Source organism: Astyanax mexicanus, chromosome 23, assembly GCF_023375975.1.
Source record: "Astyanax mexicanus isolate ESR-SI-001 chromosome 23, AstMex3_surface, whole genome shotgun sequence".
NCBI classification, from domain to species: domain Eukaryota; kingdom Metazoa; phylum Chordata; class Actinopteri; order Characiformes; family Acestrorhamphidae; genus Astyanax; species Astyanax mexicanus.
This window is the reverse complement of record NC_064430.1, coordinates 8119453-8146632: the sequence shown is the minus strand read 5'-3', so window position 1 is coordinate 8146632 and position 27180 is coordinate 8119453. Positions and strand designations below refer to the sequence as shown.

The 27180-nt window shown below is 37.5% G+C and overlaps 1 protein-coding gene across 2 annotated transcripts in view; it reads left to right on the top strand.

Annotated features, from left to right (window-relative positions):
- Positions 1-25351, top strand: part of LOC103030872 (anoctamin-5) — a 55191-nt gene extending 29840 nt beyond the window's left edge. For both annotated transcript variants that reach the window (XM_007246899.4, XM_015605235.3), the window contains 17 exons: positions 3586-3654; positions 4199-4483; positions 5478-5597; positions 5722-5837; positions 7252-7386; positions 8253-8358; positions 12304-12364; positions 12552-12703; positions 13927-14001; positions 14148-14376; positions 15108-15280; positions 16623-16720; positions 16841-16971; positions 17576-17781; positions 18578-18777; positions 19137-19242; positions 20590-25351. In XM_007246899.4, the coding sequence (XP_007246961.3) occupies positions 3586-3654; positions 4199-4483; positions 5478-5597; positions 5722-5837; positions 7252-7386; positions 8253-8358; positions 12304-12364; positions 12552-12703; positions 13927-14001; positions 14148-14376; positions 15108-15280; positions 16623-16720; positions 16841-16971; positions 17576-17781; positions 18578-18777; positions 19137-19242; positions 20590-20820 (2493 nt within the window). In that variant the 3' untranslated portion in view covers positions 20821-25351. The remainder of the gene's footprint in view (positions 1-3585; positions 3655-4198; positions 4484-5477; positions 5598-5721; positions 5838-7251; positions 7387-8252; positions 8359-12303; positions 12365-12551; positions 12704-13926; positions 14002-14147; positions 14377-15107; positions 15281-16622; positions 16721-16840; positions 16972-17575; positions 17782-18577; positions 18778-19136; positions 19243-20589) is intronic.
- The last annotated feature ends 1829 nt before the right edge of the window (positions 25352-27180 follow it).

The following is a 27180-nucleotide window of genomic DNA, read 5'->3' as shown; positions in this document are numbered from 1 at the left end:
ATGATTAGTACTACAACTAATTATTGATTAGGTAGTCAACTAATCTGATGATTGTTCACTAATCAATTAATCTGTAAAATAATTATATCTGCTTTCTGTGGTTACAGTTCCTGTTTCTAGTTTTAGTTATTGCTCTAAAACAATAGAAACCGCTGTACAATAGCTGTAAATGCCCTTTATATATATGACATTTTCTGATATTTAGCGCTCATTTATGTATTCTGCACCGGCTGCTTGGGATTCCCTGCAGAGTACTCTGAATCTAAAGAAACAAATTTCTTTTAAAATATTCAGAAACCTGAATATATATAGTATATATATAGTATATATAATAATATATAGAATCTGGAATAAACCTCTTGTCATTCTTGTTCTTGCTTTGTTTGAAAGTGTCGCTATTCAACCCCATTGATCCAACCAGATTGTATTTTGTACATTGTTGTTTGATTGGTGTTTTATGATGTAATTGTGAATTTTCTGTTTTAAATGTTGAAACTGATGTTTAGGCTGCTGTCTTTTCTGAATTTTTTAGTGTATATAAGATGTGTGTTTGGGCACTTGACTAGGCTTAATCCCTGTCTATTAAATTGTAATCACCTGTAATCACATGATACAGCATGATATATCAGTGTGTAGGTTGAGATGTTGGTTGGATCTTGGCTGGTAATGTTGGTTAAAGTAAAGATGGAGTTCACTGTGGTCTGTGGTGCCCTGGGTTGATAAACTGCTAGCAGCCATCACATGATTCTCTGTTGGAGAATTGAGATTACACACCCTATCAGCAATAACAGGAACAGAGATTACTTGGATTGACTTCTAGGTCAAATGGGTGTCCAGCATCTGTTGCACTGGAGTAAAGAACTCATGCCTAAATATGTCTGTATTCTGTATATTGTCGTGATCATGCAAAAACCTGTTTTATATTGTCATTTATATTTCAACATTTTAGGGATGCACTAAAATAAAGTTTTTGGCTAAAATGGTACAAAATGAAATATTGGCTAAGTACTAAGCATGTTGTTTCACAGTTTTTTAGTCACCTTGCCACTTTTTCATTCATCATTATTTTAGAGATGCACAGAAATACAATTTTGGCTTAAACTGGACGAAATTAAACATTTGGTCGAATACCAACACGTCTTTTATGCAGGTTGTCAGTAATTTTTCCACTGTATTTTCGCTATTGTATATTAAATATTCAGACTTTATTTAAAAATTATATTTTAAAACTACCAATTAAAAATCATTGTATGGTTTACATTTTTTTTTCATTTCACGCCATTTTTGTCCGGGAACTTTTGGTTGCCAAATATTCAGTGTGTCTTAGTGTAATTTGAATCTCACAGTTGTTTCTTATATTGGGTCCAGAAATAAAAAAAAATATATATAATTATAATTATTATATCATATAAAATATTATAATAATTATTTTATCTTGACTTTCATACAAACTTTTAAATGATTTTTATTTTTTAGTCTTCTGTAAAGTTTTTGAATAACAGTGATGGTCTGCAAAACCAGCATCAGCTAGATTTGCATGTAATTTTCTCTGCCTTATTGAAACAGGAGCAATGTCTCAAAGGCTTGTTATTCTGCAACTTCCTTAAACAATGACAGTAGTCAAAACAGGATACTGGGTGTAGGCTTAAAATGCCTGTCCGTACTAATGGTAGTGATAATTTATCAAGCTACGGTCAGCTTATTTTACCTAAAGCTCAGTGCTTAGCTGCTATGGAGAAAATTAACCTTTATCCAGCTCATTATCTGTCTTATAGTCCTTCTGGGTTCTAAGCCATCTTCGACTCTGAAATGCACTGATGATATTTACTAGCCTGTTACTCTCTCTGCTCATGGAGCTTTTTAGAAGGATGCCAAGGCTGTTTAATCCATGTGTTTGCGTGCTGTTATGGACCACACATGGCAACCCAGTGTTACTGACAATGTTCTTACAATTTATTTTTGAAATTGTATTCTCCATTCTCAAGAATCTAAGCAGTAATTGTAGTATAGTTGTTTGAGGACCTTAGACAAACCTGTCAGTGATACTGTGTGTAACATAAAAAAAAAGGGCTGCTGCAAACCAAGCTGTCTGTTTTCTCTCAGTTTTAACAGCTCTGTGTAGAGGATGTGCTGGGTGCTGTTATTAGATTAAACTGCACCAGGAATAGGCTGTGGTTTTTTTTTTCAAGGGCTCTACACAATGCACAGATAACAGTTTAAAAAACTTATTTTTTAATAACCCTAAACCTCACCTGAACCCAAAAGCTGGAGTAGGTCATTTTTTATAATTTAACATTTTTGGATATATTTATTTTAGGGCTTTCAAATTAAAGCACTAATTTTGCTTAATTATTTACAAAAAAAAATCCTCCATACCAATGTTATGACCTTCATACCTGAGACCAGAGTAACAAACAGACACCATACAAATACCATAGCTAACCAGCATAGTGACATTTATTTTGATAAAACTGTTAGCCTCAGGGCTAACAAGCTCCCAGGTAACTGCTAAGTTTGGCTAACTAAAGACAGGAATGAACTGTAGCCATAAACCACATATCATAGCAAACCCCAGAACCTAAACTAAACTGATTGCTGCTTGTTAAATTGTTTGTGCTGTTGAATAACTAAAAAAATAACCAAATTCCAAATAACCAGACTCTGCTTTCTAATTTCTGTCAAAAGAACTAGACAGAACTAGACTAGACAGAAGTTTTCTGACTAGTACCTTGAGCTGCCATTCCTTTAGCTAAGTTAGCTAAGCTAAGCTACAGTAGCTAACAATAGCTAGCACAGTGCTAAACTGTGTGAGTAGCTACTAAATTATTTACATATTAGCTTCACTGCTCATTACCAAAGCCAGTTAGATGGATTTACTTACTGGTAGTGTGAATGGAGTCCAGGCTGAATTGAAGCTATTCTTACTCCAGGCTGTTGAGTTAATGTGCTGTAGCTGAAGGTCGTTTAGCCTGCACCTTGAAGCTCTGTGTAGTGAAGGTTCTAGGGTTTACTGTGCATGTTTCTCACATACTCACAGAGTTCATTTCTCCCACTCTTGGAAAGGTTCACTTCAGTGGACTTAAGTCTTGGGCTACGGCCAGAAACTTTTGCTACTCCTCCTTTCCTACTTGTCTTTTCCTAATGCTAATCTCTTACCATGGAAGAAGGTGAATTAATCGGATGTTGACCACTGATGCACAGAGCCAGTCTCTGAGCATGCATTTTATGTACATTTTGTCATACGTCATATATTATTGTTTTTTATGGTATATTTTGGGTTTTATTTCAATTTTAAAATTAAAAATACAGTGTGTCCTGCTGTGGACTTAAACAATGCACATAATCGGCTTTTTACATTAAATTATAACCCAAGCTAAACCCATTTACATGAAATGAAAGAAATACAATACTTAGAAACTTTTTACTTGGAGACGGTTGGTTTTGAAATTGTACAGAGCTGGGCAGCCCCTAAAATGTACTACCTGAATAAAGTGAGACCAAGTAATGTTTAATGTTTCAGGTGATGAGTTTTCTTCTGTTCAATTAGTGTCAAAATAAAATGTGTGTATGTTATTTTGTGCACAGGAGCGGAGAAGACTGTTTGAAGCCAATCTTGAGAAGACTGGTCTTCACCTGGAGCTCGAGGATAAATTGGTAAGATCGTAACTATTCCATCGCTGACTTTTATCCAGCTACAGTTATTCTGGGCTTAAATTTTTGGAACACAAACTCTGATTATAACTGATAAGACATTTTTGTCAGACTAATGTTACATAAAAAATAACTTTTTTTTTAAGTTTTTTTTTATTATTTACATATCTGTTGTTTATGAGATTTTTTTTTTTTTTTTTTACATTACATTTCATTTGGCAGACGCTTTTGTCCACAGTGACTTAATAATAATGTACATTTCGTGATAGAAGGCATAAAAGTTCAGTTTCCATTAACAAGAAGGAAATTAAGTTAGAAGTAGTTATTGTGTTAGAGGTGTTAGGGGAGTAAGTGCTCTTTAAAGAGCTCTGTCTTCAGGAGTTTATTAAAGATAGTGAGAGATTCTCCTGATCTGGTAGTAGAAGATAGTTAGTTAGAGGTGTTAGGGGAGTCAGTGCTTATTAAAGAGTCTTCAGGAGTTTATTAAAGATAGTGAGGGACGCTCCTGGTGAATTTATTAAATGATGTAAATTTTTTCTCCCTGAAGGAATCCGATGACCGCAAGACCTACTACCTGAAGATCCACGCGCCCTGGGAAGTCCTGGGCACCTTTGCAGATGTGCTAAAGATCAAGGTCCCATTCAAGGCCAGCGACATCCCTAAAGCACGAGAAGGGTCACTGAATTGGCTGACGCGACCCTTCCGCCTGCCCCCGGATATAATGAGTTCTGAGCCCGATTACTTTACTGCACCTTTTGACAAACGGAAAGCGGACTTCTTCCTTATCAAAGACCAGGAGACCTTCTTCCCCCCCTCAACCCGTAACAGGATTGTAAGTGTGAACTATAGAATTGTGAAATTGTGTTCAGAATCTGAATACATTTTTCTCATCCCCTATCACCAATTCACTATCTAACAATGTTTGCGTAAAACAATAACTTCTCTGAACTTCTTCTGAAAGTCTAGACCAGGGGTCGGCAATAGGCGGACCGCGGGCCAGATGTGGCCAGCAAGCGTGAAACATTTAACTATAATGAATGATAATGAAAAAAAAAAAAAGATAAAATGCTTCTCTGGCGAACTTCAGTTTACACGTCTCCCCTGTCTCACTTTCGCACTCGGTGTGACTTTAGTTTCTGCCCGTTCTTTTTTTTTTTGCCCGTTCTTGGGCTCCCTATCTCCTTATAAGGTCTTTTTTCCCAGCTGTATCCCAATTCTTTAGCCGGAGCAGTGGTAGTGTATAGGACCGAACATGGGTTCGGTCCTGCGTAAGGAGCAGTGTGTTTATTTATTAATTTATTCATTAATTAAGTTTTTTTTTTTTTCTTCTTGGGTTTACCTGCTTCTTTTTCCACGGCCAAAACTAATCGCCGAACCCTGGTCTAGACCAAGGTTCATGTCTTTGTTACATCATATATACAGTATTTGGTCTGGTCAGTTTTGGTTTCAAACTGAGTCAAAACCATCTAGAAAACCGCATCTTTTCATACTGCAGAAGAACCAGACCATGGTTCAGTAGATTCTGACCGAGAACACCAAAATCAAACCAAAACCGAAACCAAAATCTGGTCCTTTGGTCTGGGTCGTGGTTCATGCCCCCCTTTAACACCTGCTATGGTCATTTGGACCCAAACTGAAGGAGGGGCCAATAGAAATCTAGCACAAAGGAAGGTCTGTTGTTTTGACTTTCAGCCTAGTTTATGACATTTCTTGGATTATTTGATTTAGATACTTTCCAACCTGCTGCTGTTATTAAATAAAACACCACTCAGGTGGTTTGTAATCTGTTCATATCAGTAAATCTCACATTTATGCTGCACTTTCAGGTGTACTACATCCTCACTCACTGTCCGTACTACAAGGAGGATCGCAAAGAAAAGGACAAGACCGGAATAAAGAGACTGCTGAGCAACAGCACCTATACGTCTGCATACCCACTACATGATGTAAGAGCTGCATTCCTAAAGAGCTGCATTCCTAAAAAACTGCTTTCTTTTTTTTTTTCTTACTTTGGCATTTTTAAGACCTGTTTCTGAATTCTCCTGTTTTGATGTTGTTCTTGCTCTGCAGTGTCGCTACTGGAAAAAAGCAGATCAGACTCTGTGTGAAAGTGAGAGATATCACCTCTATAAGCACTGGGCTCGCTTCCTCTGCTTCTACAAGGAGCAACCGCTCAACCTGATCAGGTGAAAGTATACTTAAAGGAGTAACTCTGGTGTGAAATTGACTTTGGGTGAAGTAAAACAGGATTAAGAGTACTTATCTTTGTTGAATAGCACACCTCCGCTTTCCCGCAGCTTTCTGAGATCCAGCTATTTTATTCCATTTGTTCAAACACCTTTTAGACTGGGTGATATGGGGCATATTTTACCCCTGCAGAGAAATCGGTTTTACAGTGTTATCCAGGCTCAAAGTAGATCCACACTTCATTGGTAGACTCTGGAGAGCCCTGATATTTAAAACAAGGCATTAAGAGCTTTTAAAAAAGCACAAGAAGTTTATTAAAAAACACTGTTTAGAACCTAAGCACTTTGAGAGGTGTGAGATTTCAAAAGAAGATGAGGCAATAAACAAAGTTCCTTTAACATATAGAGTGAATAATTGAGCAGCACTACTTTATTAATAAGATGTTCTTAGGCCGGTTAGGTTAATTACATTATCAATTTTCATGCAATATACATGAACATGATGTGATCTGGCCCCGATATTTCCCTTCTTTACGTACTAAAGAGAACTCAAAAACTTGGATGTGAGAACTCTCAGTTCTACTGAATGAGCTTACAATGTCAGAATGTAAAATGCTAAGTTGTAATGAAGAATGTAAGAAGTTAAGTTTTTAATTATATTAAAGTTTACTTGACTTGGTTCCCGAACTTCACTTAGATATCTTGTTGTCTCCTAGTTTGTATACATTGGTCCCAGAACAGCAAAACAGCAGAAAAGCAGTAAAGCTTCTCTGCCTTTCATGGTCACGTTCTCCTCACAGCACTTACTGTTCACAAAAACACTCTGATCTTCCTGATTCCTGAAAAAGCACAAATAATCTCCAAGGCCTTGTGTCATTGTGACACAGTTAAAAAGATAAAAGCAAAGATCATAAAGCTAAAGTATTAAGCAATATATATAATCTATAATAATATATAAAGAATATATATATATATATATATATATATATATATATATATATATATATATATATATATATATATATATATAATCATCCATCATCCATCTTCCTATATAGATCAAAACAACAATGTTCATTTTACTCAAACATTACTCTATAATATTGGCAAAAAATGCTTCTAACGACACAATGATATTGCTTATCAAAAACCTAAGAACAAAACCTAAGAACCCATAGACTTTTCACAATATATATTTTCGGATGATATATATATATATCATCCGAAAATATATATTGTGAAAGGTCTATGGGTTCTTAGGTTTTGTCCTTGCTTTACATGCAATAGAACGTGATGTTTGTGTGTATACAAATAGCATGTTACGAATCTCGGGGACCCGGTCAATTTTTACCCAGCTACACTCTGCTTTGTCTAAGGGTTATATAAGTGTCATTTCCTGTTTTGCACTTTACAGGAAGTATTATGGTGAGAAGATTGGTATCTACTTTGCCTGGTTGGGCTTCTACACAGAGATGCTGTTCTTTGCTGCTGTGGTGGGCGTCATCTGCTTCGTCTATGGTCTACTCAGCTATGATGACAACATCACAAGGTTAACGTCATCCTGTTTGTTTGCCATGCGTCTCATGAGATTAACAGATTACAGTGGTGAGAAAAAACACCTGCCTTAAAAGCACACTGTTTGATCGCTTACCTCTGCAGAGACAAGCATGAGCAGATCACTGTTTTCCTCAGGGTATCTGCAGATTATTTAAAAGTCTTAAATAAATCCATAAAAGAAAAGGCCTTAATTTGTTCTTAAACTATTAAATCCATCTTCCAAAACTCTTAGAAATGCAACAGACACTAAATGAAAATAATTCTTGCTTTATTTTCAGATATTGTATATCGCAGTTTTCAAATTATAGATACACAAGTTAGCTTGCTTAATTTTTGGCATTGTTATTATGGTTCATAAGGGCGCTATTTCCAGGTATGCTTATTAATCACCTAGGCAACCTAGGGCTGCACAATATATAATTTCAGCACCAATATTGCAATATATACATATGCAGAACTCACATCGCAGAGCATGCAATGTTTTGTGCAATGTCAATATACATTTGGCTGCTTAATACAAAGGAAAAAAATTACACCCTTCTTATTCTACATGATAATATCTGCGTCTGCGTGACTGTAGATGCGTCACGTAGCAGGATGAACACAAACGCTTAGACTGGGAATTAATTTATTTACTGTAACAGTAGATTAACCCTTATTTATAAACAGAAATAAAAGGAGGAATCTGAGGATAACCTTTTACACTCATCCTGCCGTGGGGTGAAGGGTGTGCGCAAAGGGGAGTCGGATTTTGACAGAGAGCTAGAATTCAGCACAACACCTGAAACAGCAAAGCAACTCGCCAAACTCATAACATTCTTTCAGGTGTGAAAACTTCTTTTCCTTTTTTTTCCCCAGTAAGGAGATCTGTGACCCCACGATTGGTGGGAAAATCGTGATGTGCCCTCTGTGTGATAAGAAGTGTTCCTACTGGAAGCTCAACTCGACATGTCTCTCATCCTGGGTGAGTTTATTGACTTTATTAACCTCCTGTTATCATTACATTACATTACATTACATTTGGCAGACGCTTTTGTCCAAAGCGACTTACAATAGTGAAGTACAAAAGTAATAGAAGTTAAAGGTAAAACATCTTTAGATAGGGCCTAAAGGAGGTCGAAGGGAAATAAAGGGTTAGAGAAGTGAAGGAGGGGAAGAAGGAAATGAGGTTAGAAGTAGTTAGTGTGTTAGAGGTGTTAAGAGAGTAGGTGCTCTTTGATGAGCTCAGTCTTCAGGAGTTTCTTAAAGATAGTGAGAGATTCTCCTGATCTGGTAGTAGAAGGTAGTTAGTTAGAGGTGTTAGGAGAGTAAGTGCTCTTTGAAGAGCTCAGTCTTCAGGAGTTTTTAAAGATAGCGAGAGATTCTCCTGATCTGGTAGTAGAAGGTAGTTAGTTAGAGGTGTTAGGAGAGTAAGTGCTCTTTGATGAGCTCAGTCTTCAGGAGTTTCTTATAGATAGTGAGAGATTCTCCTGATCTGGTAGTAGAAGGTAGTTAGTTAGAGGTGTTAGGAGAGTAAGTGCTCTTTGAAGAGCTCAGTCTTCAGGAGTTTTTAAAGATAGCGAGAGATTCTCCTGATCTGGTAGTGGAAGGTAGTTTGTTCCACCATTGGGGAACTCTGTATGAGAACAGTCTGGATTGCTTTGTGTGAATGTTTGTTTGGTAAAGTGAGGCGACGTTCATTGGAGGAGCGCAGCGGTAGCGTAAGCCTTCAGGAGTGATCAGTGCAGGTAGGAAGGAGCTGTTCTGTCATCACCTTGTAGGCGATTGTAAGAGCTTTGAATTTGATGCGAGCATCAACTGGTAGCCAATGGAGCTCAATGAGCAGCGGGGTGACGTGCCCGTTTTGGTTGGTTGAAGACCAGAAGTGCTGCTGCATTCTGGATCATCTGGAGTGGTTTTACTACATGACGACTGCTTGTACCAGGAGTTGGGTGGCCTTTTGCATCAGGAATGGTCTAATTTTTCTGATGTTATAAAGTGCGAAGCAGCAGGATCGAGCAACTGAGGCCACGTGGTGCGTGAAGGAGAGTTGGTCATCAACCATAACACCCAGGTTCCTAGCAACCTTTGTCGGTGAGAGAGAGAGTCGATGCTTATAGAGAAGTTGTGTTGAAAAGACGGTTTTGCTGTTATCAGTGTTATCAGTGATCATCAGTGTTGGGAGTAACCGTTAAAACTAACGGCGTTACTAACGCCGTTACTTTTTTTCAGTAACGAGTAATCTAACTAATTACTATGACTGTAACTATAACGCCGTTACCATTTCCGACACCCCGTTACTGCACGTTACTTTAGCAGCTCTATGAACTTTTTTTTTTTATTTCGCTTTGCCCTGGTTAACCCCTCCTCTGTCCGGTGAACTTGAGCTTCTGGCCGCTGTGCCTGTGGTTTGGCGTGGTGAAGTGAGGCACAATTGTGACGATTTGCTGCTCTAATCAATTCAGTGATTGCCGTGGACAGCCCAAGTTCCGAATTAAGGACGTTAAGCTCTTTTTAGCTGCTCCGGTTTTTGTGGTGCTGCTGCTGCTTTCTATTTTAGAGCTTAGATTCGCTGCCCGAATCCCACCTGACCTGAGGACCGACCCGAAATCAGGCTCCTATTTTTATTTTATATAAAGCTCTGGTGTGATAATCACAAGGTTGCTAAGTAACCAATTATTATTGTTCACTAAAGCGAACGAAATAGCGAAAATTGAAAGTGAAAAACATTTGTGTTAACTGAATCTAATAAAAACGGTAATTAAAAGGAAAAACATAACTATCTCGAACTGTATTTTGTGTTTATAAAACTAACTAAAACGAACTGAAATTACTGATAGAATACCCTCATTTTTGTGTTTAATTTATTTATAAGCGCTGTTGTACAGTGGAGTTGTACAGCGGGAGTTGTTGTGCCGAGCGCGCGGCACTCGTGGTCCGTTAGTTCTTGTGTAAAGCGCTCGCGCTAGCAAGCCCACCCTAAAATGAACAGAAAAAATAAAAACAAAATAAAATTAAACTATAATAAAAATGAAAACTGTAATCACGTAGCTCTGGGCGTACGTGAACGCCTCCGCGTTTGACTTGCAGCATTGTGTGTAGCTGTTCTTAAAAATCATTTAAATTAAATAATAGTTCTATGCTTCTATGTTACAGTGTTAATTAACATAATTCTGATCATATTTCGCTCATTCAATCAGCCCGAAAACAGACAGTTTATGGGGCGGATCGGGTCAGGCTCATAATGACAGTTTATGGTTCGGGCTTGGGCAGAATGTGCACGGGCTCCGGCTGGGTCGGATTTTTTGGGCACGATCTAAGCTCTATTCTCTTTTGGTGAAGCTGTTATATTAATACCATTTTAACGGGCATTAAATTGTTGTTTTTGTCCATTATTTTGTTTTATATATACATATTTCTTTTGAGTGTGGCTTGGTTTGTTAAATTTCATCCCCAGACGCGTTTTTCCGCTTTTTTCAGTAGTAATTTCATTTAGTAATTTTCTTTGGTTGTGTGGAGAATTTCGTTTTATTTTTTTGAAATTCGTTAGATTATATTTTTGTCAACATTTTGGGTTTATTTTCGTTTGTTATTTTTTGTTATTTTTCTAATAATAATAGTAAATGCATAATTGATTTCCTTTTTTTGACGGGCGAATAATAAAAAGTAACGCGATAGTTACTTTTACTGGTAACTAATTACTTTTATAGTGGAGTAACTCCGTTAGTAACTCAGTTACTTTTTTGGAGAAGTAACGAGTAACTATAACTAATTACTTTTTCAAAGTAACGTGCCCAACACTGGTGATCATGTCTGATTATTTACAGATGGTATGCTCACAAAATGTTTGATGGCACTCCATTGTATTGAAAATGATTTCTGGACAGATAAAACTGTCCAAAGATGTTTGGAGGTCTAATGATGAGGTGCTTAAACCCAAGAACACCTTATCACCTGTGAAGCATGGTGGTAGAGCTTAGATTCTACCCCTGAACCCGACACTAGCTAGGTTGGGTCGAGCTCTGTTATTTTATATAAAGCTATGGTGTGATAATCACAATATTGTAAAGTAACAAACCAAACTGTGCTTAAAAAAAAAAAGTTGCACAAGTTAGAATGTTATAATCATGCAGCTCTGAAACTGCGCAGTGAGCACCGCACACGTGAACTCCGCTTCCGCTTCCTTACGGTTTTTTTATGTGTTTTGCACTTAGGCTATATGTATAAAATAGAAAAAAGTGTTTGTTCAGAAACTGTTTTCTATCCTTAGACATTGTTAATTATATTGGAGTAGACGGGAAGATCAGTTCTTAATAAACATTGTTCTTAAATAACGGGTCTATGCTTCTTCAGTGTTGCAATGTTAATTAACATAATCCTGAACAGAAAATGTTTTTAAAAGCTCTGTTTTAATGCTCTACTTACTAAAAATGTCATGTTTAAATCGGGCTCAGGCTCACAAAAACAGTTTATGGGTCTGGTTGGGTCAGGTGAACATGATGATGGTGGTAGAAGCAATATGTTTTGTTGGGGAAAATGTAATGTCCCATCCTTCTAGTACCCACTTGCAGGTCTTACTCGATTTTCCAATAATTCACATCACCTTGATCTCACTGGTGGATTGTTCAGCCTTACACACAAGATAACACCTCAGAACTGCTTTCATGTGGGCATTTCCCATTACTGTTGTTTATGTATATGATAAAGTGGTCATAGCATTGTAATGGAAGCACATTATCTCAGTGTAGCATGTTATGCTGTGGCTGCAATACCATGTAATTTAGTAGAATTCATAGAGGATAACTGAGGCTACTTTAGTAGGCAGAGACTTAGTACAGGTCAATAGTCCCGTGTACAAAGACCAGAGGCTCCTGTCTTTTAAATATTGCTGTGATTTAATAAATTTTATGTCTGTCTATTTCTTTACCAGCAAGCCCATTTGTTTGACAATGAAGGAACTGTGTTTTTCGCCATCTTCATGGGAATCTGGGGTGAGTTTATTTGGTCATGTCACGAATAATAAGCTAAACACTGCCACCTCTTGGTGGACATGCCTTGTAGCTGAATGAAACTGCCAGGCTAGGATAACACCCTGTTTATCTCATGAGAACAGGTTCTTAAATTAGTAAGTTTATTAAACTTATGTTATTATATAAAAATATCTCTTGTCTCCTGCAGTGACTCTGTTTCTGGAGTTCTGGAAGCGGAGGCAGGCCAGGCTGGAGTATGAATGGGATCTGGTGCATTTTGAAGAAGAGCAGCAGCAGCTCCAGATGAGGCCTGAGTTTGAGTTGAAGTGCACCAACAAACGTCTCAACCCAATCACACAGGTGCTCTATTTGCATATACTTATTTTTTAAAGCTTGGCTTTATGTTGGGCAGAATCCACTTTTATCCCATCATCATACCGTGTCAAAACATTAATATTTACCACAGTATTAATAGGGGCAGGGTCCTGTGTTTATGTAGCTTTTAGATTTAGATTCCCCACCACTTTCCTCAGGCCCTGGTAGGCTCATGAAAATAGTCTGTGATGTAAGCCTCTGATTTTTAATGGTATTTTTAATTTTATATGAGGCTTGGGCATGATGCACACAATATCTGTGATCAAGAAATTGTTGGTATGTCAGGTGGTTCTTGAAGTGTTTCACCTGGTTGCTATGCCAACTGATATGGTATCCATATACAATTTTTTGGAAAAGAAAATAAAATCTAATTATTGAAACTTTGCCAGAGCTTTTAAAACTGGATAATATTGCATTTGTCCTTTTGCTAGCAAGACAGAGAATTCTTATTAGCTGGAAGTCGTATGTCTCATTCCATCTGGCTGAGAGATTTTTTTTATTTCACTCAAATTTTTCCCATTTTCTCCCCAATTTTACACGGCCAATAACCCAACCCACTTATTAGGGCTTACCCTATTACCCTATCACTTGTAATGCCCGAAAACCAGGAGGGTGAGGACTAGCACATGCCTCCTTTGATACATGTGAAGTCAGCCACCGCCTCTTTTTCTTTTTTTTTTTTTACTGCTGCTGATGCAGCATTGTCGACTAGCATCACAGCGCACTCTGAGGAAACCGCAGCGATACATCAGAAAGAGTGCCATCTTCTCACCCAAAGAGAGCAAGGCCAACTGTGCTCTCTCAGGGCTGCAGTAGCCGATGGCAAACTACATGATCAGGATTCGAACCGGTGACCTCCTGGTCATGGTGGCAGCGCTTAGCCCATTGATCTAGCTTTTTATCCTTGCGCCTCGAAAAGATATAGTTTAGTTTAAGGGGCTCAAGTCCCTTTCACAAGTTTCGGCAGAAGATCTAGGTAGTTCACCCCCCTACTGGCATATTCTACTTTCTATAGTGTATAGATTCTCTTTTTCTTGTATTGCGCCATTATTTCTGTTTTATTTTGTTATTGTGCATTTGTTTGTGCTTTTGATTTTAATTCTTCAAAATCTGTGATAAAAAAAAAATATATATATAAAAAAGAGTTGCACAGAGAGTAACTACTGTGTGTATTGTAGTGATTGTGCTAATGATGCATAAACTCACAGGAAATGGAACCATATCTACCCTTGACCAGCAAGTGTGCACGCTTCTTTGTCTCTGGAGCCACAGTCCTGTTTTGGGTAAGTTATTACATATTTAGCATCCTGCGAAAATCCTTAAACCTTCAAAGAAATGATTTAGATCTTAAAAAGGTACAAAGTGATGAAAGTATTGAGGTTTGGAACTGGAAAACATTGCAACTAATCTTCATCTCTCTGTTCATTAGACTTGTCTGATCGTGGCCTGTATTATGGGAGTGATAGCATACAGGTTAGCAGTGTACGCAGCGTTTGCCAGACTTATGAAGGACAGCCCTACGAGCAAGATCCAGCTAGTGGGGTCTCTGATCAACCCACAGCTGGCCACTTCTGTCACTGCGTCCTGTATCAACTTTGTCATCATCCTCATCCTCAACTTCCTCTATGAGCATGTGGCTATCTGGATCACAGATATGGGTATGATGACACTTTGCTGCTATGTTCACTAATATAATAATATATAATCATTGACACAAGAAAATCATGCACCATAGACTTTTTATATGTGTGAATGTGTAATGGTGGTGATCTTTATAAGTGATTAGAATATTGTGCAAGTGAAAGGATGCGTATAGTATATTGGGGGAAACCACATGGCATTCTGCAGCACATTAGCCAGCAGTTGGGCCTGTAGATCTTGCGCACTTATAGATTTCTGAGGCTGGCATCACAGCTGGTCCCACAAGAGCTCGATTTGCAATAAATCTGTGTGTGTTTTGTGTTAGAGTTTAGATTTTCTGCCCAAACCAGATACCCGACCCAAACTCAGGCCGGGTCGGACCGAGATTTCCCACCACTTTCTTCGGGCTGGGTTTGGTTGGGCTCAAGAGAATAGTCTGTGACGTAGGCATCTGTTTTTTAATGCTATTTATATTTTCTATAAAGCCATGGTGTGATAATCACAATATAGCTTTTCTGTGTTTAAAAAAAAAATTGCGTAAGGCGGGCTGGATTTTTTGGGCCTGATCTAAGCTCTAGTTTGTGTGGACGAGCATTATCCTGCTAAAAAAATGCCAAAATCAGCAGCCATGCCATTAGAAGCCACACACATGGCCGCAACTGCATTTTTTTTTCAATGATTGTACATAATTACTATGTATAACAGTGTTTCATATCTGTAAATATGTCCCTTTTGATTTGTCCCACAGAAATCCCTAAAACCCATTTGGAATATGAGAACAAGCTGACCACGAAGATGTTCATGTTCCAGTTTGTAAACTACTACTCCTCCTGCTTCTACGTCGCATTTTTTAAAGGGAAGTTTGTGGGTTATCCAGGCAAATATACCTATATGTTCGGAAGTCATCTGAGAAATGAGGAGGTGAGATTATTAGTTTTTAGCTTTTATATTAGTTAGCACTTTTATATCAATATCTCATAAATGGAATACATTTCCATATCTAGCCAGCTGTCTATTTCTCAGATATTCATTTAAATACATATTATGTAAAACTCATTTTTACGTTATTTTGTATTTTCACTTGGGTCTCTACTGCCTGTATAAACACTCCAAGTGAGTCAGTTAAAAGAGTTTGGTGTCAGAAATCATATGCATCTATTAACCGTTTGGATGCTCTCTTATTGAGGCGTCACAATAAGGAAACCTGTATAGAACCACCTTGGCACCACCCCTCACCTCACAACCCCCACCAGAGCCCTGCCCACTAGATCAGTTCAAGAAATGCCATTTCAGTAGTTTTATTTGAGAACCTCAGGCAATACACAGCACTGCTATTTATAAGTTTATGTTTGAGTAAAATGAACATTGTTGTTTTATTCTATAAACTACGGACAACATTTCTTCCAAATTCCAAATAAATATATTGTCATTTACAGCATTTATTAACAGAAAAAGAGAAATGGCTGAAATAACAAAATAAAGCAGATCTTTCAGACCTCAAATAATGCAAAGAAAACAAGTTCATATTCATAAAGTTTTAAGAGTTCAGAAATCAATATTTGATGGAATAACCCTGGTTTTTAATTACAGTTTTCATGCATCTTAGCATGTTCTCCACCACCAGTCTTACACACTGCTTTTGGATAACATAATGCCACTCCTGGTGAAAAAATTCAGGCAGTTCAGCTTGGTTTGATGGCTTGTGATAATTCATCTTCCTTCCAGGTTTTCAATTGGGTAAAATCAAAGAAACTCATCATTTTAAGTGGTCTCTTGTTTTTTTTTTCAGAGCTCTATATTGTATATTTGTATATAATTTTGGTATCACCCAGAATGAAAAAATCAAACAGATAAACAGGTTTTCACGCTGCCTCAGCCAAGCACTGTTTAAGGTCAGCATACCCTGACCTGACTCTGGTATTACATGAGAACTTACACTAGATGAAATTAAAGGGGAGTTTACACAAAAGGGAAACCTCTACAATTAATAGACAGTATTATACAGTATCATGTAAGCGGTATCAAATGAAATGTCAAAATGTAATTTGTTAATAGGCGTGGTTCATTTCTCTTAGTGTTGTGAGTCTAAATATAGTCTGTAAATCCTCTTAGATACAGCCGCAGCCAGTCAGTATTGAGGTGTTCTCTTAATGTTTGATCCTTAGTTTCACATTAAATACTGCATATTTGATCAGTCTCAGTTTCATCCTGTTTATCTTATATTTTTGCATTAACCTAAGCATGTTTCTATGACACATTGCAGTGCGCTCCAGGAGGCTGTCTAATAGAGCTCACCACTCAGCTGGTGATTGTTATGGTAGGAAAGCAACTGGTGGGCAACATCCAGGAGGCCCTGCTGCCGTGAGTACACCTGTAGCTATGGCTGCATTTTAACAGTGGTACTGTAACTTTCACAGTGTAACACCCAGTTTACTAATGGAAATAACCACTTCATAATCTCATCTGTGTCTCTAATATCAGATTACTGAGAAACTGGTGGATCAGCAGGAAAGGGCGAAGCCATCCGGAGGGCCAGTATAGCCGATGGGAGCAGGACCATGACTTACAAAGCTTCAGCCAGTTTGGTCTCTTCTATGAGTACCTGGAGATGGGTATGATTTCACGTATATCAAAAACACACTATAGGCAATAAGGTGGAGTGATTATAAACTGAATGCTAAATGGACAAAGTATTGGGACACCTACACATTAAACCCTTAACAGGCCAGGATTTTTGTAAATTGTCTGGCTGACCTTACACCACTAAATCTTGAGTATTTAAATCCAAGCATTACATAAAAAGCTTAAATGTTAGAAAAGAAACGTCACTGAAAATCATAATTGTAATTGAAATAGAAAATATAAAAAAAAATTAAGTAAATCTGCTAATGTCAAAATGTAATGAATAAAAAAATAAAATTGTTTATTTCCTGAACTTCAATATTGCCCAGCCCTACTTAAAGAAAGAGGGTAACATCTAAGAAGTGCCATATGTGGAAACCTCTACTTAAATTCAGAGTAGTCATTTCATAAGTCAATTAGTAATACGTCACTTTAAATACACAGACACATTAACACACCTGAAAAATCAACCTTTTATGATTGAATTTATTTATTTATTTCGTTAAAAAGTGTAAAACAGTTTCTTTTTCCCCCTCAAGTGATATTTGTGTGACACATTTGCTGCTGTTTTTGCTTCTTTTTTCTTTTTAACAGTGATTCAGTTTGGCTTCATCACGCTCTTCGTGGCCTCGTTTCCTCTGGCTCCTCTCCTCGCTCTCTTTAATAACATACTGGAGGTGAGGCTGGACGCGTGGAAATTTACCACACAGTTTCGTCGGCCGGTGGCGGCCAAAGCACGAAATATCGGAGCCTGGAACGAAATCCTAAACGTGGTAGCGATCTTGTCTGTTGTCACAAATGTGAGTATCAGAATGAGTCTGTGCTACAATGCTGTCAAATTTAATTTATTTAACTAACAATCTTTACTTTTCTTGTGATGTTTATTATTTTTTTTAATTCATTGATTTAATATTGATTATTTTAAGTGTGTGTCTGTGTGTGTGTCTGTGTGTGTGTCTGTGTGTGTCTGTGTGTGTCTCCTCAGTCATAAAACTCCTCCCAAATCACACACTTCTGTCCTTTACTTTGTCCTTCTGTCCTTTACTGTGGTTGTCTGCACTTTTGTCACTAAGCACGTTTTGAATAGAGATGTACCAAATATATGGCAACCAAAGTTATTCATTAGAAAATTACAAAAATAAATCCCTTTCGATGTTCAGTTAAATCATTAAAAAAAGAACAATGACGATTTCTGTGAAAAGCAAGACAAAAGACAGTTGGCTTATTTAATTTATGTAATGGTGAAAAACCTGCAAAAAATGCTTTCTATTCTGTGTTCTGCTTTCTGACAAATGTTGTATTTTGTTTGGTTTTGTCCCTTTTTCTCCCCAATTTGGAGGGCCAATTATCCCATTACTGGGTAGTGTTATAATGCACACATATCCCAACTCAGATACCGAAACTAACAGACGCCTGACCGACATCACACTAGGCCATCTACCCACCCAAAGAGAGCATGGTCAATTATGCTCTCTCTCTCTCTCTCTCTCTCTCTCTCTCTCTCTCTCTGACTTTGGCTGCTGATGACACTTCTTTCTCTTTGTCCGGTTTTATCTGATTATGTTTACTGTCACTGTCACTCATCTGTCCTCGCAGGCCTTCATCATGGCGTTCACCTCTGATATGATCCCTCGCCTGGTCTACCTCTACACCTACCACCCTGGGGAAGAGGCCACGATGGCGGGCTACATCAACAACAGCCTTTCTGTGTATGAAATCAGTGATCTAAGAGTAAATAACAGACCAGATGAAGAGGAGAACCCTGCCTGGTTCAATGCCAACATCACGACATGCAGGTGTGTTTGCGAGTGAATTTAAGGGAGGGTGAGAGATATAGGGCACTACTGTAGCAATCTATAGGCGAGCAATCAACCGCGCACTATGTGTGTTTGCTATCATAACGACGGGAAAAGTATACCTTGCATGGCCTAAAATGTGCAGAAAGCATGTACTAATTGTCTTGATTAATCATGGGTGTGTTTTGGCTGTAATGTGAAATAAACCAATCAGCGTGTCACCAATGAGCAATTAGCAATGGGCTTTGCGACGGGCCTTGTGCAGGGTGTAAGATGCAGTCATAAAGTTACTGTGTTATCTTCACAATATGAAAACAGCCAACATGATTATCAGTTTAATTCCATGTGATCTGTTGTAGGTATCGAGACTACCGCTACCCTCCGGGCCACCACCGGCAGTACACACACACCATGCAGTTCTGGCATATTCTAGCAGCCAAAATGGCATTCATCATCATCATGGAGGTGAGGACAGTGCATCTTCTTCAAGTCAGTACAGAACATTAAATTACTAATGAGAACAAACAGGTTTCCTGTCATACTCATGCAACAAATTGTGATTGAATTCATAGATGAGATTTTTCATAGCTATAGTGTATTTAAACCACGTTGGTATGGGAGGTCACGGTTTGTGCTATAAGGGTAAATACTGTAAATTCAATTTAATGTATAAACCTTTGGATTTACATGGAGTTTTAGGAACTGAAGTGGAGTCAGAGTATTGCTTTGGTAGCTGTATCTTCTTCGGCATCTCAGTCTCGATAGACCATTTGATTTCTTGTGCCTGGATTTAGGATTTCATGCAGTGTCTGCTGTGACTGAAAAGACCAATCCGCGAGAGGCAGACCCGGCCGCAGATGTCACATTTGTAAGACTGTGTTGCTGGTGGTGTGATGGCGTCCTGTTTTTGCTTCCTCCTAGTCCTTTTTGCTTCCTGGTGAGAGCCAGGGGGATATCATACTGTAGCAGTCCACTGTGGAGCACCTGCTGCCACTGATGGCGGTCTTGAGCTACATTTTCCCATGTGACATGGCTGATGTTAAAACACTTCAGATCTCGCTTGCAGACGTTCTTATAGCGAAGCTGAGGATGTCCAGTATGCCTCTTGCCAGATGACAGTTCAGCATAGAGGATGTCCTTCGGGATTCGTCCATCGTCCATTCGCTTTATTATTTACCTCAGAGGGGCTACAGTGCATTAGGTTGGGCTGCATGATATTGAAATGTGCTGAGATTGCAGTACATTTAGATTTTGAGATATATATTGTGATAAAAGAATAAATACATTTTTTTTTCTGTTCAAGATTGCAGAAAAGTAATTGATATTGGGTAGAGATACACCAATGTGAAAAACAAAATTATGCACAAACCCGTTTTTTTGGGCCACTTTTTTTTAAGAAAATCTTTTTTTTTTTAAGAAAATCTTTTTTTTTTTTTTTTTTTTTTTTTAAGAAAATATATATATATATTTTCCATTGTTTGGTATAAAGGATTCAGTTATTTTATTCCATCCCTGATACTGAGTAAATATAATCTGCCTCTGATAAATATTTTTTATTTGGGATATTATATTGGGATATTAAAAATGTTTAGTTAAAAGCAACACAAACCTATATTTAGGCTATTTGATTTATGCAATGAATAAATATTTTTATATTAATAATATATATATATATATATATATATATATTTTTTTTTTTTTATTATTATTTTTTTTTATATATTGTAAAGCATCCCTAGCATCTTGACATATAGGTCACCCCTAAGGTTTTGTCATTTACAGTATACTGTTTTTTTTTTTTTCTCTTTCCAGCACGTGGTGTTTGTGGTGAAGTTCTTCGTGGCGTGGCTGATTCCTGATGTGCCGTCGGAGGTGAAGGCCCGGATAAAGCGCGAGCGACACCTGGTGCAGGAATACCTGCACACATATGAAGTGGAGAAGCTGAAGATGCAGATGAGCCAGAGCTTCTGCGTCACCTCAGAGACCACCTCCCTGCTCCCCTCGACCCCGGACAAGCTTGACGTCCTGTCTGAACGTACCTAACATTAGTACGGGGTCTCCAGCTCTATCCCTGCCTGAGATGGCAGGTAATCATGGACTGTTACAGATAGTGAACCATGATATACTGCATGTATAATCAGAGATCAGCTCGGACCCCTGCCGAAGAGGACGTCAAGGTTCCTCCTGGATTCTGTGCTTTACTTTAATCCGCAGTGCACTTATCTGACTCCTGAGCATGCAGTGATCTGTGCTGGCTGGCATGATGTTTGGCAGGATCCTTCGTTCGGACAGTGCGATCTTCAGGCTGCTGAGCTGTCTAGTATTTTGTCAAGTTGACCAAGAGCAGAAAAAGGAAATTGTATATATATATATTAAAATATGTTGATGATGATGATGATTATATGACCTTTAAAGACTGATTTTAAAGACCACATAAGCTTTGATCACCTTTTTTTATCTACTGCTGCTGTTTGCTGTTTCCTGTTTCTAAAGTTACAGTCCAGCAGTTTTATTTTTAGCATTTTATAGCGTTTTTTATTTTCCTCATTGATTAATTTTAAAGAAGGATAGAAGGAGAAGGATTCTGAGCGCAAGAGTTTGAAGCAGGCTTCTGCTGGCTCATCAGCACTGTTACACCTTTTAATTTTTATTTTAGGGATTTTCAGTAAGCTTTACTTGGGTAGAAACACATTCAGAGACAACTACAACTAACGTCCATCAAAACACTCATTCCATAATGATGACATTCAGAGTACACTGACAACTGCAAACCTCCTTTTCTTTTCTTTTTATTTGTACAGTATTTTACACACCTATAAAACAGTAAAGTGTCCTATAATGTAATTTACACTCACCCTGAGCACTTTATTAGGTAGGCCTGTACACCTCTGTAAACATGAAATTGTCTAATCAGCCAATCATGTGGCAGCATTGTAGTGCATATGGTGTAATATAGGGCAACTCATCCACTTGCATAATCATACTCCTCAAACTATTAAACACATCATAGTAGACTGCCCTGCACTTTTAACCACCACAAATACATTTTATAGGGTTACAAATATGAAAGAACTGTTCGAAAAGATTCCACCAGCTAAAATACTTAATTTTCTGGAAGTCCTTCATACAAGAAAACTGATTTAAGTCTGTGATGCCCAAGTCACGAACATTGTCGATGCCATAGAATAGCCAATATGTTGCTGATATGGCACAAAACACAAACAAATAAACAAACAAACAAACAAAAACATACAGAATCCACTGACTAAATCCAGTGACAGAATGAACAGACTTGTTGGAGCTGACAAAAAGGCTACTGTAACGAAGATAACCACTCTGTACAATTTCGGTGAGTAGAAAAGCATCAAATTTAAAGCTGTTTTAAAGTCTAAAATTGCAGAAGACCACAGTGGGCTCCACTTCTGTCTGCCAAGAACAGAAGGCTGAGGCTGCAGTGAGCACAAGCTGAAGCTAAAATGGGACGTAACAGTATTACGTGTTGGTGAATCTCTGAGGAATATGTGTTGAGGAAAACCGGTATTAAGGTCAGAATTTGTTGCAAATTGTTGCTTAAAGTCATTGACCCGATCTTCCTTGTGTCCAGGCTTGCCACATTCTATTTGAGTGTTTTTGTTGACCATCCCTTTATGGCCACAATTTTACAACTTCCTACCAATGGCTACGTCCAGCATTATGATGTGATGTGTCCCAAAGCTAAAGTCATCTAAAACTGATTTCAGAAACATGGCATTGAGTTTCATATTGTTAGAGGCAGATCTTATCAGCCACCAGATCTGAATCCAGTAGAACCCCTTTTTGGGAAATCTGCAGGGACTGTGTGAAGCACGCATGTTAACTTGTTGTAGATTACATTTTTTGATGAATCTCTGAGAAATATTTATTGAGGAAAATAGATAGTAAGGTCAGAATTGTTTCTGAAAGCCATTGACCCAATTTGTCTTGTGTCCAGGCTTGTGAAGATGTTTTTTGGGAATATTTTCTTGGTACACATTGCTTGTATGCCAAGTATTTTTGTTGATCATGTGCAGAATTTTGCCCCTTTTTTTTTTCTTTTTTTAACCAATGGCTATTTCCAGTATATTGATGCATTGTGTCCCAAAACAAAAGTAATCTAAAACTGGTTTCAGGAAGATGGCATTGAGTTCCATATTGTTAGAAGCTAATCTTCCTAGCAACCAGATCTGAATTCTACATTTTCTACATTTACGGCATTTAGCTGACGCTCTTATCCAGAGCGACTTACAAGGTTATTTTTATTACAGAGTTGGGTCAATGTAGTGTTAGGAGTCTTGCCCAATGACTCTTATTGGTGTAGCACAGCATCCAGTCACCCAGAGCAGGAATTGAACCTCAGAATCCAGTAGAGCACTTTTTGGGAAATCTGCAGGCTTTGTGTGAAGCACTCATATTGAAGTGATGACGTCTGGGAGCAAATTAAGGACCTACCCAGGACTAGTATAATATTATAATGAGAACAGTGTTCCTAAAAATAAAGTGCTTTGGTGAGTGTATGCTGTGGGAATCAGATTTGGATTTCTTTTCGATGGGTTCAGTTCATGACTGAAATTTTGCCTCATGATACACCAATATTAGACACTGTATATACAGTTTGTAAACCCTTTAGAGTTCTTTTCGTTTTTTGCATAAATATGACCCAACACAGGTCCTAAAAGTAGATAACGAAACCCCCAGTTTAACAAATAAGATAAACATATATTATATTTGTTCATTTATTTATTTAGGAAAATTATCCAATATTTAATATTTGTGAGTAATAAAAGTAGGTGAACCCCTAGGATTAGCTAGGGTTAATTTGAAGGTGAAAATAAAGTTGGGTGTTTTCAACCAATAGGATGTCAATCAGGTGTGAGTGGGTGGGGCCTGTTCAAAGTCTGCCCTTTACATCCCATATTTGAGAGTGTATCATGATATCTGAGGATAATGAATGTCCAAGGATAATTATTTTGTTTCATTTGATTAATTCGGCTCTCTTTATCTACTTTTAGAACTTATGTAAAAATCTGATGGTGTTTTAGGTCATATTTATGCAGAAATATTGAAAAAAGGGTTAAAAAATGCAACATTACCAGGCTGTAGTTTTAAATCTCTTAACATATCTAATTTATTTAGGCTGTGTGGACATGTCAATCCAGATTTTTTCAAATTAGATTTGAGTCACTTTTTCATGTGTGGTTCTGGATCAGATATGTATCCGATTTGTGGGAAAAGCGAACAATCAGATTGGATAGGGCAGATTTGTTTACATCACAGAGAGATATGGGGCACATACATTTATTAATGTGAACCATCAAGAACAAGCCAAATCTGATTGCAGCAAAAAATTGAAAGGATTTGTGAGGCTTGTTATGTGTTTTTTTGTGGTTATTTCTTATGGTTTATTTCTTATGTTCCAGCACTTTTTTCCCTTAGTTTCATATTATTTAAAACTGTTATACCACACTAATGTGAACAGAAGTAATTAGAACTGATTTCTAATAGCGTTTCAGAACAACAGGCCTCTTCCAAACGGTCTTATCTAATCATGTGACTTTTTTTTTGTTTGTTTTTTTTTGTTTCATATCATGCTCCTGTAGCTAATTATCTTGGGAAATCTTCTGATCATTAAGCTGTCAGAGCTTGACATTAGGAGTATTTTATATCAACATATATAAACATGAGCCCCTTTTAGGCATGCATATTTTATATATGTTAAAAAATACAAAGGTTTTGCTGAAGTTATTGTTTTTTTACGTAATTGCACTGTAAAGATTGTTGGTGACTAACATACATCAGTTCCACTATATTGGTTGATTTTTCTTTTATTTTGGCTCATAAAAACAATCTCATAAACAATCTCTGTATATTTGGATTTAAGAATCTAAAGTTGGGTATTAACTTTATAAAAAAGTATATCTGTTTTATGTCTGTTCTTTTATATTTCTATATATGGTATTGTAGTCATATCACCTTCTTTTCTTTTATGTTTAACATAAAGACAAGGTTTAAGCTTTTCCCTATTATCAAACAAATAAGTGTCCCCTGTATGACTTTTAAATAGTGTTCTGTAAATCTAAGTAGGTTCTAAGTATATATATATATATATATACTTATATAAAATGAAGATGAGATGTTTGTAAACTTAATCAGTTGGCAAAAAAATAATGTGAATCTCAGGCTATAATTAATATCCCAATCAGGACGGAGACGTGTTTTGTATTTATTTCTTTAAATTCGGGACCACAAGACCGATGTCTGTCTGAATTTGCCTTAAAAATAAATGTTTACTGTTGTGAAGTTATGCTTTTTTAATTTAAACGATGGTGCTATTAGCTATTAGCTATTTTTGTCTCTCTGTAGTAAATGCACCACAACTATTTGTCCTTAAATGTTTACAGCAGCGTCCTCATGTTTGAGTTGCACGACTCCTTGTGAAATTTCTCTATGCGTATTTCTTTTTTTTTTTTAATTATTCAGAAAAAAACAGCAATCAGTCTTTAATATGCATTCCATTGGAAATGTGCCAAAACTAAATAAAACACATTTGGAGAACTGACTTGGGGTTTGTTTTTCAATTTCTTAACAACCTGTTTTTTGCTGTCTGTGATAACACTGCTTCTGCTGCAGCCAGTTTGTCCAAAAGTCTTCAGGAAGTCCTGTTAATTGGTCAATGAAGCCCAATCCGGATGGGATTAATTTCTCATGGGGTTCTGTGGTAATTTTCTGTTTTATGGGAGCTCCTCTGTCATTTTATTTCTGTCCGAAACAACCATGTATGTGTTTTTCTCAGACGTCCTCTGAGAAAATTACAGGCTGAATTATCTACTGTTTTTTGTTTAACTCCATGGTCCTCCGGTAATTTTAGTCCCGTCCGGCTCTGCACAGCTCTGACTGTAGCAGTGAGTAGCTTCTCATTTGTTAACCTTCCTATGATTGTCTGTGTTGACTGTATAAAACATATATAAAAGGTATTTTCATTTTCAGCAGACTAAGGTGCTGCCACTATGATCGGGAGATCACTGGTTCGAATCCCGTTCATGTAGCTAGCCATCAGCTGCCGGAGCCCCGAGAGAGCACAATTGGCCTTGCACACCTAGGGTGATGTCGATTAGTCTGTGAACTGATGTATTGGAACCGGGAAGCAGAGTTGTTTTTATGTTAAGGGACTTCCGTATTACTCAAATCACTCTCGGTACTTTCCTGGCTGCCCTGAAAAAGTGCCACCTAGGATGCCTCTTCTTGTATGAAATGATTATAACAGAGAAATTCACTTAAGTGTCCAAGTGCAGGAGAGATGCAGTGCTGTTTAGGGGATGTTTCCAAATTGTTTCCTTTCTAGTGGAGAAAATCTGATGTAGTACCCTATAATTGTCCTTACAATGGAATAAACTTAACAGTGTATATACCCAATTTTGTAGACATTTGACAAACGACCTTGAACTCAGGATGCTAAAGACAAATATTTTATTTTAGAACAAAAGAGCTTAAAGAGCTATGACATGCGCCTTAAAACTTATATATTCTCATATACCCTCTACATTGTGGTGTAGAACATTCCAGAACAATCCATACATGGTGTTATTATCTGCCCCAATTCGCCCATGCCTGCACTACGTGATGAAAGGATGGAGTAATCTCATTTTAATCTAATATTTACAAAGTTTAAAGAGCCTCTTTAGTATAACATTTTTCATGCACCCTTGCCCCTAAAAAAAAATCAGGAATTTGAAACATAGGGAATGCAAAACGTTTGTGAGGGAATGCAATGACATTTTCTTATTTTTTTTCTACCCATGGCCCTTTAGGGGCTCCGTAGAAACATGCACGTACAGGAAGACAAAATTAGTTAGGGAATTGAATCTTATGATTAGGGACTAAAATAAGGTATCATCCAGGATGCTGAAACCACAGTAAGCAGTCACCAAGCAGACATTACATTAGATTTGACCTCCATCAAATCTACTTAGACACAGTCAGACATGCATATAGGGATATATGCTCGTCCTACAGCTGTGGAAGGGCTTGTTAATGAGGTGATTAGTTGAATGAGGCATTTCAGAGGAAAAGAGACAGTAAGAGAAAGACACCAGTGTTAAGAAACAGAAGAAATGCCTCACTGCCCACACTGTCTCTCTCAGGGCAGGATAGTGATAAGGTCTTTTACCCAAATCAAAATACAGCAGATTCATCCTGACATCGCCCAGGTTAGCACAGCTCACTGCTAGATATGAGTGTTTAGCTAGAATGGTCTATTGTCTTTATAATAGTTTTTATAATGGTCTATTATATTTATATTTGTTTATTGGCTATTGACTAGTATTTTAATAGTCTATTCAAAAGGGTTTTTATAATAGTCTATTGGCTGTTGAATTTTTTATAATAGTT